The sequence below is a fragment of the Mobula hypostoma genome, chromosome 17 (genome assembly GCF_963921235.1).
Source record: "Mobula hypostoma chromosome 17, sMobHyp1.1, whole genome shotgun sequence".
NCBI lineage: Eukaryota > Metazoa > Chordata > Chondrichthyes > Myliobatiformes > Myliobatidae > Mobula > Mobula hypostoma.
In genome coordinates, this window is record NC_086113.1 from 70,592,150 (window position 1) to 70,607,265 (window position 15,116).

At 43.7% G+C, this 15,116-nt stretch overlaps 1 protein-coding gene across 1 annotated transcript in view; it reads left to right on the plus strand.

Moving 5' to 3' along the window:
• The first annotated feature begins 202 nt into the window (after window positions 1–202).
• The window catches only part of fbxl7 (F-box and leucine-rich repeat protein 7), a 152,937-nt gene continuing 138,023 nt past the window's right edge, over window positions 203–15,116 (plus strand). The window contains exons 1-2 of the mRNA XM_063070107.1: window positions 203–326; window positions 2,501–2,590. Coding sequence (XP_062926177.1) covers window positions 233–326; window positions 2,501–2,590 — 184 coding nt within the window. The 5' untranslated portion in view covers window positions 203–232. The remainder of the gene's footprint in view (window positions 327–2,500; window positions 2,591–15,116) is intronic.

Below are 15,116 nucleotides of genomic sequence, written 5' to 3' on the forward strand. Positions count from 1 at the left end.
TGTCAGCAATTGCCTCTGATCTGGGCCGACATTTACGTGCTGGGCGGCACCTAATTAATTAGCTAGTTTATTTCGACTTTTTTCTTAAAGATGTGCTGGGTGCGTCCCGGCTACCGCTGCAATGTGTCGGTCCGCGGCCTGGGGATCAGGGTGGTGGGACACTGGGGTGTCATCTCATCGTCGTCTGTTTCCATCAGAGCAAGCAGGTCATCTTCTATGTGTGCCTGCCTCGATGTCGAAGGTCGAGGTTCGTCGTCTGCTGTGGCTGATGTGGAAGGCTTGCTTGACTGCTTGGCCTCGCGCATTTTTCTATCATACAGTTCTTTGTAAGTACTCAAACCATCTTGCAAATATCCCCTAAACCTAAGTACCCTTTCAAAATTAAAGTCAGACTTTATCATTGCAGCGAAAATCTCACGCAGTCGCCTCACGTTCAGTTCCTGGATGACTTCACTTTTGGTCCGTTCGCTACTGCATTCGGTTTCGTTTGTTATCCTTTCCTCTTCCAATTGCATCAGCTCTTCATCTATCAGTTCTTGGTCATGGAATGCCAAAACCTCCTCAACATCATCTTCGTCAACTTCCATAAGCCAAACTCACTTTGTCCTTACTTCATTCACCACGATCGAAACGCTTAATTATGTCTAGTTTTACACTAAGTGTAACACCCTTACGAGCTCTTTTAGGCTTTTCTGATACCTTAGAACTCATCTTGCAAACGACTGCTCACAGGCACGTGTTTAAGCAATGCCGCTAGAATGCATTTACTGGGGGAGGAGCTTGGCTGCTCGGGGCGCGCGGGGCGCTGCCTTTTATTGCGAACTGCCTTTTCTCGTAACAGTGAAAACACCTTCTGTTAGTGAAAACAGGTAACTAATGTAGGTCTTTCATAACAGTGAGGTTTCGTAAAGCGAACGTTGGAAAAGCAGGGGACACCTGTACAGCCATAACTGGAGAATTGTATCCTCTTCCAGATACCACTCTTCATATAAAAACAAATTGAAGGTAGAAGAGGTTTATCAGTTATTCTAGAATTGGGACCTAGTTGTGTAGGTACAGTACATAGACGAGAAATTAGTATGGAGGAATCATACTAATTAGTATTATAATAATCATAATAATTAGTATTAGCTGGAAATTAGTATGGAGGAATCTAGCCTATTAGGGACAAAAAAGGGAACTTGCACATTGATTTTGAGGGTATTGTGAAGGGACCAAAGACATATTTCACTGCTGCCTTAACCAGGGAAGACTGTGCAGAAGGTGGTTGTGGTTGGCATGCGTCTGTCTCGAAGGACAATGGGTGATGATCACGGAGATATGGAGATCTTGAGATGTCCAGTCGTTAAGGTCCCCCTCTCGGCCTCACCAGTGTAGTCCAAAGGAAAGCTTATGAAGCAATACATTTGGAACCAGCTGCCAGAGGGATGTTCAATGACTTAGGGGCTCCACTCCTGATTTGCTGTCTGGGTTTATTCCCGTAGCCTTCATCTCTCCCAAGGCTGCCACAAGGCAGTGGAGCTATTTACCCCTAGCTGGGCATCTGGTTTATGAGCACCGGGGTGTGTCCACACACCGGTGGGCCTGCGTGCTATGTGTGCGGGGGTCAGAACCCCTCCCCATCCTCTGTAGTTCAGCCTGTGTCCAAAAGGAGTTCAGTTTCCAGTGAGGACACACTACATCAGGCTCTCCTTTTTGCAAGACTGCCAGCCAGCGGTGGAAGCTGAAAGTGACAGTGACAAGCACTACCCACTGCACTACTGCACTAGATGCATCACAACAACCATTCTGACAGCTGAAATGTTGGGTAGATGAAATTTTGATATCATAGCACGACTAGAATGTAGGCGAGTACAGTGCAGGAACAAGCCCTTTGACTCATGATACCTGTGCCAAACATGATGCCAAATTATGCTTACCTTGCAAATCTTCTTTAAACTTTCGTCATGTTAAGCCTCTGCTCTCTGCTATTGCAACTTTTATACTCAATGCCCCAACCAATGAATACCCACATGCCATCACAGAGGATGGTGTATAGTTGGATTGTTCTCACATAGAAGCCAGTATGGCGTCCAAGCTGAACGTCCTTCTTCTGTGCTATATACGGGCCTCAGCCACAAGTTACAGCATCAGGATTGTCATTGTTAGAAATACTACTTTTATCTTGTGTCTGCAAAATTCTTAAAGTACTTGCATGAAACTGTGGCACAAAAAGCCTTGGTGGGCGATCTGTGGTGTATCATAGTAAGTTCTGAAAGATGCCAACAGAAACTATTTTCATTGGAATTACAGCTTTAAGTCTCCTGATACCTGTGGCCATCATATAGACTGCTTTGTCTTACTGCTAGTGAGTTAGATGTTGGTTGGAGTTGGTATGAAACGTGTAGAGTATTTGCTTCCTTGCCTATTCCTTCATTGAGTTTCAGAACTGGGCTTAGCAGTGCTTTATTTGTCTTTTTATGGTCTTGATACTGTTTTTGAATCTGATCCTTTTGTGTAGGCAAAGGCAGCTCAAGCATTTCATCCGACATAAGTTCAAGCACAGATCACACGTTGACCAAAGCCACAAAGAATGCTGCTGCCAGTGAAGGTAGGCATCTGATCTTTGTGAAAACTTAGCATCTTATTGTGTTGGTTTGGCTTTTATGGGAAGTGCTTCTTAATTAAAAGAAGTCAGCTGTTGCTGGAATGCACAACTTGTTTTCCTTTGAAAGAATGTCACAGTTTAAAAACTAGCAGATTCATAGATTGTGAAGGTGTATGTCCGTATTGTAATTAGAAACATTTGCTTGATGCCTGAAGTTCCATTGCCCCACCATTCTTACACGTAGGTAGAGTGATATTAAGATTATCATTGTAAGATATTCATTAATAACACAGGGAATGCTAGAATCACTTCCTTTCATGCAGAGTAGTTGAGGCGATGTGCATAAATATGGAATTGGAATCTCTTGATTAGAAGATGAAATTGAGAATTAAAGGATTAGAATGTTGAAAGTCAGATGCAGTAAGGAAGGAAGAGGTTTATGTCATGCATACACTTGTTTGTATGTTATATATTTAGAATGTTTTTAAATAGTGATTCTGTCATTTGTATTACTTTCCAAAGTAGTATGATAATGTTAAATATTCTTTTTAGTTTATGTCCTTATTATTTAATATTGAGTGTTAGAGCGATCTCACTGTGAAAGAACTGGTTGGTGCCACTGGTTCTTGCGGACAATTATAGCTTAACCATAATTTGCCTAACAGCTCTGGAAAGTAAATTTATGAAGAGTAAAAAAATAAGCTTGAAGACTTTTCTGAACTTATTTTAGTGTTTCAGAAATAGAATTGCAAACATTTGTCATTGCTGCCTGAATTTTGCATTTTATTTTCACATGGTAACTGTTTCATGTGTTCTCACAGAAGATTAAAGAGTGAAGAAGATCTTGTTAGGGTGAACCTGAAGCTATTTCCAGTGATAGAGGACATAGAAGTACTAATTATCTGTGAAATGCAGATTGCAAGAGGAAAATAACTTATGATCTGGAAAACATGCAAAAAACAATGGTAGAAATAAATTTAACACACGTCATCAATACTTAATCAAAAATGGTGATTCATTTCACAGGCCTTTCAGAAGTCTGGCACACACACCATGGCGTGAATGATCTCCTGCACTCTGTGAATCTCTGATTTGATGAAAGAAGTTTTGCACCTCAAAAGCTGTTTCTCTCCTGGCTGAGAGATCATGGAGAGGTTGTTACAGAATTATCTGATGTTGCCAATTCCATCCTCCTCCAAGCTGATGGAAAGTAAAGCCACAATCTTGTGTAGGTTGGGAAGGATGAGGGAGGAAGTGGGGTGGAAAAGGAGGTTTTGGGAAGTATCAAACCTGATCACCTGTTGGTGGCAATTTGCATGACCACTGACCTCTGACCCTGCCCACAGAGTTATGCTATGACCTCAGACAAAAGTTCATGCCAGCAGGAAAGCTTTTCAGCATTAGAGAAGGAAAGTAGCAACTAATACAGGTAGCACCAGTTCAGGATGCTCAGGTACCCTAGGAATACCTAAAACAATGACTGTTTTACTTTATTTTTGACTGTTGAATATCAAATGAGAAAAATCTATCTGGAAAAATCATCCAATCATTCTAAATACAAAAAACACATTGTTTCTCTGTAACAGTTGTTTTAAACAAATGTAATTGTTAACTGAAAATAGTTTTCAATCTATTCCAGTTGAGATTTTGAATTAAATTTTCAGACAGATTTTTCATTCTATGCTTGTTAGCAGTTGTAAACACTTAACGTCTTTCTCAACTCAGTATTAGTCCCCAGTGAGGAAAATCTAAGAGAGCAAGATAAAGTAGTGTGGATGTGTTTATGCAACACACATAAAAGTTGCTGGTGAACGCAGCAGGCCAGGCAGCATCTCTAGGAAGAGGTGCAGTCGACGTTTCAGGCCGAGACCCTTCGTCAGGACTAACTGAAGGAAGAGTGAGTAAGGGATTTGAAAGTTGGAGGGGGAGGGGGAGATCCAGAATGATAGGAGAAGGCAGGAGGGGGAGGGATGGAGCCAAGAACTGGACAGGTAATAGGCAAAAGGGATACGAGAGGATCATGGGACAGGAGGTCCGGGAAGAAAGACAAGGGGGGGAGGACCCAGAGGATGGGCAAGGGGTATATTCAGAGGGACAGAGGGAGAAAAAAGAGAGTGAGAGAAAGAATGTGTGTATAAAAATAAGTAATAGATGGGGTACGAGGGGGAGGTGGGGCATTAGCGGAAGTTAGAGAAGTCGATGTTCATGCCATCAGGTTGGAGGCTACCCAGACGGAATATAAGGTGTTGTTCCTCCAACCTGACTGTGGCTTCATCTTTACAGTAGAGGAGGCTGTGGATAGACATGTCAGAATGGGAATGGGATGTGGAATTAAAATGTGTGGCCACTGGGAGATCCTGCTTTCTCTGGCGGACAGAGCGTAGATGTTCAGCAAAGCGGTCTCCCAGTCTGCGTCGGATCTCGCCAATATATAAAAGGCCACATCGGGAGCACCGGACGCAGTATATCACCCCAGCCGACTCACAGGTGAAGTGGTGCCTCACCTGGAAGGACTGTTTGGGGCCCTGAATGGTGGTAAGGGAGGAAGTGTAAGGGCATGTGTAGCATTTGTTCCGCTTACACGGATAAGTGCCAGGAGGGAGATCAGTGGGGAGGGATGGGGGGGACGAATGGACAAGGGAGTTGCGTAGGGGGCGATCCCCGCGGAATGCAGAGAGAGGTGGGGAGGGAAAGATGTGCTTAGTGGTGGGATCCCGTTGGAGGTGGCGGAAGTTACGGAGAATAATATGTTGGACCCGGAGGCTGGTGGGGTGGTAGGTGAGGACCAGGGGAACCCTATTCCTAGTGGGGTGGCGGGAGGATGGAGTGAGAGCAGATGTACGTGAAATGGGGGAGATGCATTTAAGAGCAGAGTTGATAGTGGAGGAAGGGAAGCCCCTTTCTATAAAAAAAAGGAAGACATCTCCCTCGTCGGAACATAGATTGTTCCACAAACCCAACAAAAAGGCAGGCATAGCTAGGGCCCATATGGGTGCCCATAGCTACACCTTTAGTTTGGAGGAAGTGGGAGGAGCCAAAGGAGAAATTATTAAGAGTAAGGACTAATTCCACTAGACGGAGCAGAGTGATGGTAGAGGGGAACTGGTTAGGTCTGGAATCCAAAAAGAAGCATAGAGCTTTGAGACCTTCCTGATGGGGGATGGAAGTATATAGGGACTGGACATCCATGGTGAAAATAAAGTGGTGGGGGCCAGGGAACTTAAAATCATCGAAAAGTTTAAGAGTGTGAGAAGTGTCACGAACATAGGTGGGAAGGGATTGAACAAGGGGGGATAAAACCGTGTCGAGGTATGCAGAAACGAGTTCGGTGGGGCAGGAGCAAGCTGAGACAATAGGTCGGCCAGGACAGGCAGGTTTGTGGATCTTGGGTAGGAGGTAGAAACGGGAAATGCGAGGTGTGGGAACTATAAGGTTGGTAGCAGTGGATGGGAGATCCCCTGAGCGGATAAAGTCGGTGATGGTGTGGGAGACAATGGCCTGGTGCTCCTTAGTGGGGTCACGATCGAGGGGTAAATAAGAGGAGGTATCCGCGAGTTGTCGCTGTGCCTCGGCAAGGTAGAGATCAGTACGCCAGACTACAACAGCACCCCCCTTATCGGCGGGTTTAATAATAAGGTTAGGATTAGTGCGGAGGGAGCGGAGAGCAGAGCGTTCGGAAGGAGTGAGGTTGGAATGGGGACAAGGTGCGGTGAAGTCGAGATGGTTGATGTCCCGTCGGCAATTAGCGATAAAGAGATCCAGAGCAGGCAGAAGACCAGAGCGGGGTGTCCATGAAGAAGAGGAGGGTTGAAGACGGGAGAAGGGGTCATCGGTGGGGATGGAAGAGTCCTTGCCGAAGAAGTAGGCTCGGAGATGGAGACGGCGGAAGAAAAGTTCTGCATCATGGCGAACACGAAACTCGCTGAGGTGTGGGCGAAGGGGGACAAAGGTGAGGCCCTTACTGAGGACAGAGCGCTCTGCCTCCGACAATTGAAGGTCGGAGGGGATGGTAAAGACCCGGCACGGATGAGAGCTGGGATCAGAGGGGGGGAGGGGGGAGGCTGGGGGTGTCAGTGGAGAGGGGAGGGTTGGGGTGAGAGGAAGATGGAGCCTCTGAGGACCCAGGAGCTGATGGTGGGATCTGAGGGAGACGGGGTTGCAGAGTATTGGTGGGGGAAGGGGAGACGGGAGTCACAATAGTCACATAAAGACCCGGCCTGGAGTTCAAGGCTGGAGTCGCAGTTGGTGGTTGCGCAATCACTTTGAATGTGTCCATGGTCGTTGCTGGAGTCCGGGTTTTGAATATGCCCTGAGGTGTTGGAGCCAGTGAGATCAATGGCTGGGGCCGCAATCTGAAGTTCATGCCTGCTAGTTTCATGGCCAGCAGGCTCTGGAGTCCGTAGATGTAGGATCTTGCGATCTTCACCTCATGAACGGTCTGCAGTGGACTTGCTAGTTGAGTCAAAGGCCAGGCAGCATCTGTGTAGAGAGAAACGGGGTTTACATTATAGATCAAAGATCCTTTGTCAGGACTGTAGTGCTATAGTGGTTAGCACGATGCTGTTACAGCTTGGGGTGTCGGAGTTCAGAGGTCAATCCTGGAGTCCTCTGTGAGGAGTTTGTACATCCTCCCTGTGGAGTGCGTGGGTTTCCTCCCACTGTCCAGAGCTAGGTTAACTCATCAGTGTAAGTTGTCCCATGATTAGGCTGGGGTGCTGTCACTGCTGCTCAAGGTGCCAGTAGGGCCTATTCTGTACTGTATCATCGAATAAATATATAAACCAGGATTCTTTCTAGAAATGATGCCAAGTCTGTTGAGAGTTTACAGGATTTTTATACAGTCATCCAGCACAGAAACTTCAGTATGTTCAGTGCTGACCATCATAGATAACTATCTACTCGAATCCCATTTCTCAGCACTTGATCCATAGCCTTTTGGGTGATGCCTGTAGAAATATTAAATGTCATGAGAGGTTCTGCCTCCACTCAGATAATATATTTCAGATTCAGTGGAAAAAAATGGAAACTGAAATGCAAATGCAATAGGTTTAAGATAAGAAGAGAGTTTTTTGAAGAGGATGTGAGGGGCCTGATGCGCCCTAACTAGAGTTTTATAAAGCTGCAGCATAAATTCCTAACTTGAACTCAGTGCCTTGAAAAATAAAAGCAAGTGTGCCATGTGCTTGTTTACTATGCTATCAGCTTGTGCAGCTACTTTCAGGAAGCTATGGATTTGGGCCCCAAGGTCACCTTCATATATCAACTTTGTTAAGGGTTCTGCATTATTTGCATATTTCCCCTTACATTTGATCTCCCAAAGTGCAACACCTCACACTTGGCTAGCTTAAACTCCATCTGTAATTTCTGTGGTTTCCCTGAGCAATCTTTTTGATTATCTACAATACCACCAATCTTTGCATTGCCTGCCAACTTACTAATGCACCTATCCATGTTTTCGTCCAAGTTATATATCACAATCAATAGAGGTTGCAGTATAGATTCCTGTGGAATACGACTGGTCATGGACCTCCAGTCGGAGTAAACTCAGTCAACAACTACCCTCTGTGTTCTATAGGAAAACCAATTCCAAACGTAACAGCCAAGTTATTGTGGATCCGATGCATCTTCTGGTGGATGATCCTATACACTAGGGACATGTTCCTAAAATCCTTGCAGATGACATCAACAACTCTAGCAGGAATATGTGTGTGTGAAAGTTCAAGCAGCTGCAACAGATTTAACAAATATGATTTCCATAAGTCCGTAAGACACAAGAGCAGAAGGAGGCCAAATGGCCAATTGAGTCTGCTCACCATTCGATCATGGCTGATTTATTAATTCAAAGGATCTGATGTGGGTACAGCAAGAGAGTGCCATTACAAAGAAGGCATGGCGACTTTCTTAGATGTTTGTGAAGATCTGGCCTGTCATCTAAAACTTTGACAAACTTGTATAAATGCACTGTGGAGAACATATTGATTGCATCGCAGCCTGGTGTGGAAACAACAAAGCTCTTGAATGGAAAAGCCCCCTAAAAGTAGTGGATGCAGCTCATAACAGGTAAAGCCCTCCCCACCATTGAGCACATCTATAAGGAAAGCTGCTCCCATCATCGTGCACCCCTACCATCCAAGCCATGCCCCTACTCGATGGTACCACCAGGAGGGAATGTAAGTGCAGGAGCCTTAGGTTCCACATCAGCAGTGTTGATAACTTCAACCCAACACCAAACTGATTCCATAACCCCTGAACTTACCTTCAAGAACTCTACAACTCATGTTCTCAGTATTTATTTATTATAATTATTTTGTTTGCTTTTATATTTGAACAATTTGTTCTTTTACACAAAGGATGTCTGTCCATTTTTGTGTGCAGTTTTTCATTGATTCTCTTGTGTTTCTTTATATTTACTGTGAATGCCCACAAGAAAATCATCTCAAGGTAGTATATGGAGATGTATATGTGATAATATATTTACTTTCAACTTTGAACTCTCAACCTTATTCCCACCTCTCCACGTAACCATAAGACCATAAGATATAGGAGAATAATTAGGTTATTTGGCCCATCGCCATTTTCCCTCTCATCCACAATCCTTATAGTGTCATCCACAGTGAAGACTGATGCAAAATACTTATTCACCTCTTGCACCATTTCCTTGTCCCCCATTACTACCTCTCCAATATAATTTTCCAGCGGTCCGATATATACTCTCTTATGCACTTTATATATTCTGAAAAAAACTTTTGATATCCTCTTTAATATTATTGGATAGCTTACCTTCGTATTCTATCTTTTCCTTCTTTATGAGTTTTTAGTTGCCTTCTGTTGATTTATAAAAGCTTCTCAATCCTCTAACCTTCCAATAATTTTTGCTCTATTATATGCTTTCTCTTTGATTTTTATGTTGGCTTTGACTTGTCTTGTCAGCTACGGTTGTGTCATCCTGCCTTTAGACTACTACTTCCTCTTTGGGATGTATATATCCTGTGCCTTCCGAATAGCTTTGAGAAGTTCCAGCCATTGCTGCTCTGCCGTCATCCCTGCCAGTGTTCTAATCCAATCAATGCTGGCCGTCTGCTCTCTCAAGCCTCTGTAATTCCCTTTACTCCACTGTAATACTGATACATCTGACTTAAGCTTCTCCTTCTCAAATTGCAAGGTGAACTCAATCATATTATGATCACTTGCTACTAAGGGTTCCTTTTGCTTCAGCTGTCGGTTCACTGCGTAACACCCAGTCCAGAATAGCTGATCCCCTAGTGGGCTCAACCATGAGTTGCTCTAAAAAGCCATCTTGTAGGCATTCTAAAAATCTCCCTCTTGGAATCCAGCACCATCCTGATTTTCCCAATCTCCCTACATGTTGAAATCCCCCATGACTATCATAACATTGCATTTTGTATCTCCCGTTGTAATTTGTAGGGAGGTCTGTATATAACTTCAATCAGGATCTTTTTACCCTTGCAGTTCCTTAGCTCTGTCCACAACGATCAGTACCTTCTGATCCTTTGTTTCCTCTTTCTAATGATTTGATTTAATTTTTTACCAATAGAGCCATGCCAGCCACCCCCCCCCCCCCGCCCACCTGCCTGTCCTTTTGATACAATGAGTGACCTGGGATACTAAGGTTCTAGCTATGTTCTTCTTTCAGCTATGATTCAGTAATGACACAATCTCATACATGCCAGTCTGTAACTTTGCTACTAGTTCATCTACCTAATTCTGTATACTGCGTGCACATTCAAATATAATACCTTCAGTCCTGTATTCGCCCTTTTTGATTTTGTCTGCCTTTTACATTGCAACTCATCCTATTGACTGCAATTTTGCCCTATCATCAACCTCTCCATGCTAGCAGTCTCACTACACACTGCCTCTGTTTGTAAACCAACTACCTCATCCTCAGCGCTATCATTCCAGTTCCCATCCTCCTGTCAAAGTAGTTTAAAACCACCTGAGCAGCTCCAGCAAACTAGCCTGCAAAGATATTGGTCCCCTTCGGGTTCAGGTGTAAGCTGTCCCTTTTGTACAAGTTGTACCTTCGCCAGAAGAGATCCCAATGATACAGAAATCTGAATCCCTGTCCCCTGCATCAATTCCTCAGCTACCCATTCATCGTATTCTTACCTTCAGTGGTGTGACGCACGGGCAGTGATCCAGAGATTACTACCCTGTTCCTTTCCTCAGCTTTCTACCTAGCTCCCTGAAACCTCTCTTCAGGACCTCCTCACCTTAACTACCTGTGTCATTGGTGCCAATATGTACCAAAACTTCTGGCTGCTCAGCACCCCCGTTAACCTTTGACACCATTAGTAATCAAGGACCTGTCAGCCTCTATACCCAATGACTTGGCCTCCACAGCTGTCTGTGGCACTGAATTCCGCAGATTCACCATCCTCTGACTGAAGAGATTCCTTCTTATCTTGGCTGTCCTTGTATTCTGATCCTGTGCCCTCTGGTCCTAGACTACCCCCACTGTAGGAAACACGCTGCCCATGTCCGCACAATCTATACCCTTCAATATTCGAAAGGTTGTCTATAAGATCCACCCTCATTCTGCTCATAATACTCTGATCAATGCCTAATAAAGCTTCAGTTCCATAAACTGATTTCACTATGGATTTCACTCCATTAATCCATGCTGACCCTATTGAATCCTATAATTTTCCAAGAACACTGTTACTATTTCCTTGGGAAAAGATTCCAATATTTTCCCTACAACTAATGTCAGGCTAATATTTTCTCTTTCTCTTTCTTAAGCAATGGGATTACATGTGTTGCCTTCTGAAACATTGGTATCCATGGAATCTTGTAAGATGCCAGTCTGTGCACCCCTCAGTCAGCAAAGATACATCCCTCAAAACTTGGGGATGCCAGTCATTCAGACCTGGGCTTTTATCCCCTTACAGTCCCATTAACTTCATTCACACCTGTACCTATCCAAGTGCTTAAGTTATACTAATGTATCTCCCTCAACCACTTTTAATGGCATCTCATTCTATATGCTCATCCTTCTCGAAAAAGTGCCACTCTGGTCCCTTTTGAATATTACCCCTCAGTTCCTAAATCTAAGTCCCCTAGTTTTGGACATCCCCACCCAAGGTAAAAGACACTTACCATCCATCTTACCTATGCCTGGCCAACCACTCCCTATAACTCAGGCACACTAGTCCAGGTAATATCCTTGTAAATTTTTTCTGCACGCTTTCCTGTTAAACATGTTTTTCCTATAACAGAGTGATGAAAACTGTGCACTGTACTGCAAGCGTGGTCTTGCCAATGACTTATACCTCTGCAACATTATGACCCAAATTATTTACTCAATACCCTGATGAATAAAGGCCAATGTGCTAAATGCCTGTTTCACAATCCTGCTTTGAAGGAACTATGCACTTGTGCTCATAGGTGCCTCTGTACCATTACACTCCCATTCATAGTATCATCTTGTGCTGTTTTGACTTTCCAAAATGCATCACCTCAAACTTAAGACCATTAAGATCATAAAATATAGCAGAATTAGAATTATACTTGAGGAAGGATATACTGGCTTTGGAGGCAGTGCAGAGGAGGTTCACCAGGTTGATTCCAGGGATGAAGGGGTTAACCTATGAGGAGCGATTGAATCGCCTGGGACTATACTCTCTGGAATTCAGAAGAATGAGAGGGCATCTTATAGAAACAAGGGATAGATAAGATAGAAGTAGGAAAGTTGTTTCCATTGGTAGGTGAGACTAGAACTAGGGGACATTGCCTCAAGATTCAGGGGAAAAGATTTAGGACAGAGATGAGGAGAAACTATTTTTCCCAGAGAGTGGTGAATCTGTGGAATTCTCTGCCCAGGGAAGCAGTTGAGGCTTCTTCACTAAATATATTTAAGAAATAGCTCGATAGGTTTTTACATAGTAGGGGAATTAATGGTTATGGGGAAAAGGCAGGTAGATGGAGCTGAGTTTACGGACAGATCAGCCATGATTTTATTGAATGTCGGGGCAGGCTCGATGGGCCGGATGGCCTACTCCTGCTCCTATTTCTTATTTTCTTATGTCGACCATTTAGCCTATTGAGTCTGCTCTGCCATTTGATCATGGCCAATCCATTTCCTTCTCAACCTCATTTTCCTGCCTTCCTGTAACCTTTCACTCTCTGATTTATCGAGAATATATCAACCTCTGCCTTAAATACACCCCATAACCTGGCCTCCACAGGGGCATGTGGCAACAAATTCCACAGATTCACCAGAGTCCGGTGAAAGAAATTCCTCCTCATCTCCATTGTAAATGGAGATCCCTCGTTCTGAAGCTATGCTCTCTGGCCCTGGACTCTTCCACCATAGGAAACATCCTCTTGACATCCACTCTCTCCAGGCCTTTCAACATTCAAACTTCAACAAAGTACATTTATTATCAAAGTATGTATACTATATGTAATATTGAGATTCATACTATATATAACCTTGAGATTCGTCTCCTTACAAAGAAACCCAATAGCAGCCTTTAAAAAAGACTGTGTACCCAATGTGCAGAAGAAAACAAGTTGTACAAACAACAAAAGCAAGCAAACAAATGAAGATCACAAAAGTAAATCTACAGCCATGTAGGCAGTCATCCCCACAGCCAATCCAGTTTAGTTGCAGGTGACAGTCCCAGTTCTGTGCAAAGACAAATAGTCCTCTCAGAGTAAAGAGCTGAACTGGCCAATCTCTCGCCTCTGACCCCGACATCCTGACCTTTTCAACCTGGCCTGGCATTTAAATCATACAAGCCTCGGTCGTTCCTTGTTCTCGGATCCAGGCTTTGCATCTTCACTATGCTCTTGGGCCCCGATCCAACTCCCTTGATTTTGAACGATACCCAACATTTTCATTTCAGCCAGGCCCTTAAATCAATCAAACCTCAGGTTGTTCTTTGCTCTCAATAGGTTTCAATGAGATCTCTCACTTATTCTTCTAAATTCCAGTGACTACAAGGCCAGAGCCATCACACACTTCTCATATGACAAGCCTTTCAATCCTGGAATCATTTTTATGAACCTCTATTGAACCCTCTCCAATGTCAGTACATCCTTTCTTAGATAAGGGGCCCAGAACTGTTCACAATACTCCAAGTGAGGTCTCACCAGTTCTTTTATAAAACCTTGGCATTACATCATTGTTTTTATATTCTAGTCCTCTCAAAACAACTGCTAACTTTGCATTTCCCTTCCTTACCATTGACTCAACCTGCAAGTTAACCTTTTGGGAATCCTGCATGAGGATTCCCAAGTCTCTTTGTGCCTCAGATTTTTGAACTTTCTCCCTGTTCAGAAAATCGTCTACACTTTTATTCCTTTTTACATGTATGACATGACCATACACTTCACAACTGTATTTCATCTGCCACCTTTTTTGCCCAGTCTCCTAATCTGTCGTAAGTCCTTCTGTAGACTCCTTGCTTGCTCAGCACTATCTGCCCCTATTATCCGCAGTCTTGGACGCAAAGCCATCAATTTGGTCATCCATATCATTGACATATAACATAAACAGAAGTGATTCCAACACTGATCCAACTAGCAAAGGCTCCCTTAATTCCCACTCTTTGCCTCCTGCCAATCCATGCTAGTATCTTTCCTTTAATACCATGGGCTCGAGTAGTACGCTGGAAGTTTGACAGTGCTAGGGGGCAGACTTTAGGGAGAAGGTGCTTGGGAAGCTGGAAGTTCTAAAAGTAGATAGGTCACCTGGACCAAATGAACTACTGAAAGAGGTGATTGATGAGATTGTGGAGGCTTTAGGAATGATCTTGTAAGGATCTCTAGATTATGGTATGGTTCCAGAGTACTGAAAAATTGCAATTGTCTCTCTACTCTTAAAAGGGAGGTGGAAGAAAGGAAATTATAAGCCAGTTAGTCTGATCTGAATGGTTGGGAAGTTGATGGAGTCAATTGCTAAGGATGTTGTTTTCGGGTACTTGGATTTGTATTTGTACTTCTATTGTATTTATTTTATTTTTCACATTTAAGGGAATAAAGGTCTTTATAGTGTCAACGTTGCAATAAAGAGGGGAAATATGGGAGGATATTGACCAAACACAACAATTGTTTTGCATACATGTATGTACCATGAGATACGATGTACAGTCAGATCAATGCGTATTGATAAATCTGATGGCCCGGTGAAAGAAGCTATCCCGTAGCCTGGTCTTGATACAGCAGTACTGTTTGCCAGATGATTTGTGGTTGGGATGGCTGTGGTCCCTGATGATCTCTTTATGCACCTGCTGCTGTAAGCATCCTGAATAGAGGATACTTCACATCCATTGGTGTCAATAAGGGCTGGCGTGTCTCCATTCCTTGTGTAATCTATGATCAATTCCTTCATTTATTCGACACTGAGGGAGAGGTTGTTTTCTTGGCACCACTGTCTCAGGGTGTTGACCTCTCTGTAGGCTGTTCCATCATTGTTAGAAATAAGGCCTATCAATATTGTGTCATCTGCTAATTTGGTCAGCAGATTGGTGCTGTGTGTGGCAACACAGTCGTGGGTGTATAG